At 40.4% G+C, this 6,310-nt stretch overlaps 1 protein-coding gene across 2 annotated transcripts in view; it reads right to left on the bottom strand.

The window, feature by feature from the left end:
* Positions 1-316: 316 nt before the first annotated feature.
* The window catches only part of si:dkey-100n23.5, a 244,013-nt gene continuing 238,019 nt past the window's right edge, over positions 317-6,310 (bottom strand). For both annotated transcript variants that reach the window (XM_057853479.1, XM_057853481.1), the window contains one exon: positions 317-3,737. In XM_057853479.1, coding sequence (XP_057709462.1) covers positions 3,585-3,737 — 153 coding nt within the window. In that variant the 3' untranslated portion in view covers positions 317-3,584. The remainder of the gene's footprint in view (positions 3,738-6,310) is intronic.

Below are 6,310 nucleotides of genomic sequence, written 5' to 3'. Positions count from 1 at the left end.
AACCTGTGTTTCTACCAAAAAGTTCTATTTTGGTTTCATCTGACCATAACACATTCTCCCAGTCCTCTTCTGGATCATCCAAATGCTCTCTAGCGAACTGCAGACGGACCTGGACGTGTACTTTTTACAGCAGGGGGACACATCTGGCGGTGCAGGATTTGAGTCCCTAGCGGCGCATTGTGTTACTGATAGTAGCCTTAGTTACTGTGGTCCCAGCTCTCTGTAGGACATTCACTAGGTCCCCCCGTGTGGTTCTGGGATTTTTGCTCACCGTTCTTGTTATCATTTTGATGCCACGGGGTGAGATCTTGCATGGAGCCCCGGATCGAGGGAGATTATCAGTGGTATTGTATGTCTTCCAATTTCTGATAATTGTTCCAGCAGTTGATTTATTTACACCAAGCGTTTTACCCATTGCAGATTCAGTCTTCCCAGCCTGGTGCAGGTTTACTATTTTGTCTCTGGTGTCCTTCGACAGCTCTATGGTCTTGGCCATAGTGGAGTTTGGAGTGTGACTGACTGAGATTGTGGACAGGTGTCTTTTATACCGATAGAGTTAAAACAGGTGCCATTAATACAGGTAACGAGTGGAGTCTCGTTAGACCTCATTAGAAGAAGTTAGACCTCTTTTGACAGCCAGGAATCTTGCTTGTTTGTAGGTGACCAAATACTTATTTTCCACTCTAATTTGGAAATAAATTCTTTAAAAATCAAACAATGTGGTTGTCTGTTTTTCTCATGGTTGAGGTTTACCCATGTTAACAATTACAGGCCTCTCTAATCTTTTCAAGCAGGAAAACTTGCACAATTGATGTTGACCAAATACTTATTTGCCCCACTGTATATGGCGCCAGATATCATTGAAGCGATGTTCTGTCATGACGGATCTCAGCTACTCTCCCCATTCACGACGCTAGATGGCACCAGATATCATTGAAGTGATATTCTGTCATGACAGATCTCAGCTACTCTTTTTAGTTTAACCAGTTTTCAGTATTTTACTGCAATGTTTTTCCTTATTCAGATTTGTTTCAAGACTACAGTTACAGTTAGACTTCACTTTGATGGTTAATGCCGTTATCGCAATTTTGTTGTTTCATCACAATATATTGGTTTATTTACATTTAAAAAACCAGAAGCCATTCATTTCTGAATGTGATTGCACTTTAGTTTACATATTTAAATGTTCAGTTATTAAGATTTGAATGAGGCAAAATAACATGTTTTTTCTCTCAAATATATTGTTATAATCTTTGGTTTCGGATGTACTGTAATTATTTTCTGTATAAAAATTAATTTGGTGTTAAAAACGTCTTTTTTTTTTTAAATTGAGTCTTGAAAAAGAGGGCGTCATCTTATAATCAGGGCCATCTTATATTTGGGCCAATATGGTAGTTCAACAGTTCAATAGTTTAGTTCTGTGAAAATAAATTGTTACTTTGCGATCAAAAGCTCTATTTGTCTTGTTGTTTATGTTATTTTGCCGAACGAAAACATTATTCAGATGTTTGGGATGTCACAAAAGTGAAAAATAGCTGTGTTAAAAGTCAAAGTTCTGTTTGAAATGTATGCTTTTACAAAAAGCTCAAGTCAGTTATGTTTGAAATGTACAGTAATTTTCGCACTATAAGGCGCACCTGACTATAAGCCGCCATCCACCAAATTTGGAACGAAAATGGCATTTGTTCATAGATAAGCAGCACTGGACTATAAGCCGCAGCTGTACTCACTGTATTATGGGATATTTAAACAAAAAATATATTAAACGGTAACACTTTATTTGACAGCGGCATCATACGACTGTCATACGACCAAATGAACCACCATGGATTCATTGCTTCAAGAAGCTTCATTTGGCCATCACTGCTCCCTTAGGGAGACAATCAACCTCTGCTGCCACCTGCTGTCAACACTGTTGTTGTCGAACATGCCTCCTAGCATGCATTGCACCGCTACAGATGTAAATAGCAGTCAAAATTCATGTTCTGTGATAATTATTTCTTCAGTTACTGTTCCAGTTGTTTTTAGTTATGGTAATTGGTAACACTTTATTTGACAGTGGCGCCATAAGACTGTCATTAGACAATCATAATTATGACATTACACTGTCATGAGCATGAACGAATGCTTATGACAGATGCCATTTAGTGTTATCCGGCAAATTATTTCACTTTTGAATGGATGTAAAAGATCCAAGCTGGACATAAATTGAATTAGTGACTAAATTCGCCGAATGACACTTAAAGATATAAGCATTCAATAATGCCAATGATTGTGTCATGTCATAATTATGATAGTCTTATAACAGTGTTATGATCCGCTGTCAAATAAAGTATTACCTATTAACCCAAATAAATCAACAAATAAGCCGCACTGGATTATAAGCCTTAAGGTTCAAAATGAAGGAAAAAAGTAGAGGCTTATAGTCCGAAAATTACGGTATGCTTTTACAAAAAGCTCAATTTTTCAGTTTTTTCATCTGAAATTTTGAAGAAAATTGCTCAAACTAAGCTATTTTCTAATGCTGATTTCTAAAGAATGGAAAAAGATATAAATGACCTTTTTTTATCCTGATGAAAGAAAAGAGCAATCTTTCTTTTGGTGGGTTCCATATTTATATAGCAATAGAACAGAATTTTCGTTGAGCCTTGCAAAATCAGTCAAAATCCAGTCAAACGGCCGGGAGCGAAGGGCCTTGCGCCGGTGAAAATGGCTGGGAGTGAATGAGTTAAAAGGGCTGCCAAAAACAACACTGAGACTGTGTGTGGATTTTGTTTTGTATGTATAGGTCATTTTTTTGTTTTGTCTTAATCTTTTTTTTCAGGGGGTACATTATGGTAACACAGGTTGTGAGTTCGATCCCACTGCTGAAGATTTCGAAGACAAATTTAACTTCTGTGGATGGAAAACAATAAAATGCATGTTTTCCATGGCAAAAGGCAGAAGCAAATACTAGTCCGAGGCAGAAGGCAGGAGGCGTGAATGCTTATTTCCCGCTGCGGAAACCGGCTCATGTATAATAAAAGCCGGGGAAGTCGCGGCGCTCCAGAATGCAAGAATTATGCGTGGCACGCGACGGCATTTTAAAAAAAGGCCTGTTTTTCCACCTCGTCTCCTGCGGAGAGGTGAAAAGGTAATTGCGTCTTGTTATGATTGCCTTTCAGTGTTTTTTTTTCTCCTTTCCCGCTCCATCCTGGTGGCGTGCCAAAAGTGTGGATTGAGGGAGTCCTGGGGGCAGTGATGAGGAATGTTTTAAGACCTCGGGGATGCTGCGGAAGCCTTTTTAACGCGGCGAGGATCTTTTTTTTTTTGTCCTGAGGTTGTGGTATTGCAGGCGGGCCTGCTCAGTATGTGCGCGCGCGCGTCTTTAGGATATTAAATAGTAAAGGATGGGGATTAATAATGGAACCTGACAGCTCATCTCCGGCTTCTATCTGCCTGACTTTCCCCCCAATCTTGCCTTCCATTCTCTGCCTACCTCCTTCGCCTCCCTCTCGCTTTCTAATCCAGCACATTTCTCTTTGTCAGGAAGCCGCCGCCGCCGCCTCTTTTCCTCCCGCTGATCTCGGCCGCCTTTGTTTCCCTCAGGGCCCTCGGTCTTTCAGGGTCATGTTAGGCGCGTAAAAGAGCGTGTCGTCGTCCTCGTCGTCGCTCAGGTCGGCTTGAGTGTAACGCACGGTGCCGGCGTGGTACTCGCCGATCCGCGTCCTGTCGCACAGCCGCGACTGCAGAGCGAGCTGAGACACACACAAAGTTTACAATCATTAGAGGCCGATTTGAACAATTTCACAGGGTACGATATCGATTCTTTGGATAATGAGACGATCAGGGTTTCCCCATCACATAAAAGTGAAATGAAATTGTGGTGCTCTGCCACATGTGATGTTTTTTTTGGGGAATTTTTTAATACTCATTCACTCCCAGCCATTTTCCACCGGTGCAACCCCCTTTGCTCCCGGCCGTTTTACTGGATTTTGACTGATTTTGCAAGGCCCACAGAAAATTCTGTTCTATTGCTATATAAAAATGGAACCCACCAAAAGAAAGATTAGACTTAGGGTTGTTCCGATCATGTTTTTTTGCTCCCGATCCGATCCCAGTCGTTTTAGTTTGAGTATCTGCCGATCCCGATATTTCCGAATCCGATTGCTTTTTTTGCTCCCGATTCTATTCCAATCATTCCCGATAATTTTTCCCGATCATATACATTTTGGCAATGCATTAAGAAAAAAATGAATACAACTCGGACGAATATATACATTTAACATACAGTACATAAGTACTGTATTTGTTTATTATGACAATAAATCATCAAGAAGCCATTTACATTATTAACATTCTTTCTGTGAGAGGGATCCACGGATAGAAAGACTTGTGACTTTGTATATTGTGACTAAATATTTCCATCTAGTGTATTTGTTGAACCCTCAGTAAATGATACTGTAGCCATGCCCAAATGCATGATGGGAAGTGGAACCATGACTGTGCGTAGTGCTACCAATTGATACATCTTCTCTGCATTGGGAAATAACTTAAGGTGTTAAGAAAAAGATCAATTGCTACCTTGCTTCCCCACATTGCTTCCCATGATATTTCTAATAGCAGGGAGAGGGATTGTAAGGCTTTAGCCAATTAAAAAAAGGCTCCAAAGGCTGCCAAAATTCACTCTACTCATTTTACGCTGCCTTTTATCTCTCTATATAGGTAAAACGGTGCCATTACAGATTGAGCGTGACAATGCGTGAGTGGGTCGTGCAGCGCATGCATTAATTGCGTTAAATATTTTAACGTGATCAATTTTTTAAAAAATTAATTACCGCCATTATCGGGATAAATTTGATAACCCTACCTTAAGACTAAACTAAAGACTCTGGATGAGTGTAACATATTATGTCTGTAACGTTAAATACAATTAGAAAATGATTTAATTTAAAAAAAAAAAAAAAAAAAAAAAAAAAAGGCATGTCTGATATTTTTTTGCCGATTCCGATAATTTGAAAAGGACGTGATCGGACCTGATCGATCGGGATGCCGATATATCGGGACATCTCCAATTAGACTCCCTTCTTTCAGCAGGACAAAAAAGTTAGTTCCTATCTTTTTCCATTCTTTAGAAACCAGCATTAGAAAATAGCTTAGTTTGAGCAATTTTCCAAATTTCTGATGAAAAAACAGAGAAATTGAGCTTTTTGTAAAAGCATACATTTCAAACATAACTTTGACTTTAACATAGCTATTTTTTGCTTTTGTGACATCCCAAACATCTGAAGAATGTTTTCCTTCTACAAAATAACATAAACAACAAGACAAATAGAGCTTTTGATAGCTAAGTAACAATTTATTTGCACATAACTAAGTTATTGAACTGAGAGATGACGCTGTTGTGGCCGCGACAGCCGGGGTAAACTTTTCCCTCATTGCCGCCTGTCTCATCAAGATGGATTTTTTTTTGTCTTTCTTTTGTGGTGACCACTGCCTCGCAGTGGGGTTCGCCTGGGGAACTTGTGTTCCTGGGGGGGAACTGGTTTGGCCGTGCACATTTCCGGCTGAGTCGCCGGACACTGGAGGGTAGTGGGGGACGCGAGCGGCCGAGCACGGTGGCGCTGGCTCTGCTCGGTGAGCAGCACAGACTGAACAGCATCGTCCGCTGCACCGGTGGTCCCAGTCGTCCTGCTCGGACTTCCCGTGCCTGGTGTCCTGGTCATCCATTCGGTCGTCTTCCACTGGCGCCCAGGCCGTGCGGCCCAGTCGTTCGTTCCGTTGAATCAGGTTGCGGGTCTTACAAAATGCGCTACTGCCCTCCAGTGGCCAGTTTTATTGCTTTAAAATGGATTTTCAGCATTGAGCTTTGGGGCTAAGTTGCATCAGAACCTAGAGATGTCTCTTGTGAAAAAAACGTAAAAGACGTATAAATACGTCTATGGGACACTGAAACAATTAAAAATAGAACGTATTTATACGTTTTCGGGAGCAAATCAGTTAAAAGGCCTTTCAAACTAGCAGCAGAATAGTGTGAATTTGACAATTGCGCCATAAGACTATCATTAGACAATCATAATCATGATATACAAAGTGTCATGAGCATTAATGAATGCTTATAACACCTGTCATTTATTGTTATCCTGCAAATTATTTCACTTTTGAACAGATGTAAAAGATCCAAGCTGGACTTAAATGGAGTGACATCATTTGCCAGATGACACTTAACGACATCTGTCGTAAGCATTCAGTAATGCCCATGATAGAGTCATGTCATAATTACGACGGTCTTATGACAGTCTTATAACACCGCTGCCAAATCAAGGTATAC

This window comes from Corythoichthys intestinalis, chromosome 12, assembly GCF_030265065.1.
Source record: "Corythoichthys intestinalis isolate RoL2023-P3 chromosome 12, ASM3026506v1, whole genome shotgun sequence".
NCBI classification, from domain to species: domain Eukaryota; kingdom Metazoa; phylum Chordata; class Actinopteri; order Syngnathiformes; family Syngnathidae; genus Corythoichthys; species Corythoichthys intestinalis.
The sequence above is the reverse complement of the archived record's forward strand: the minus strand, read 5'-3'. Positions and strand labels throughout refer to the sequence as shown.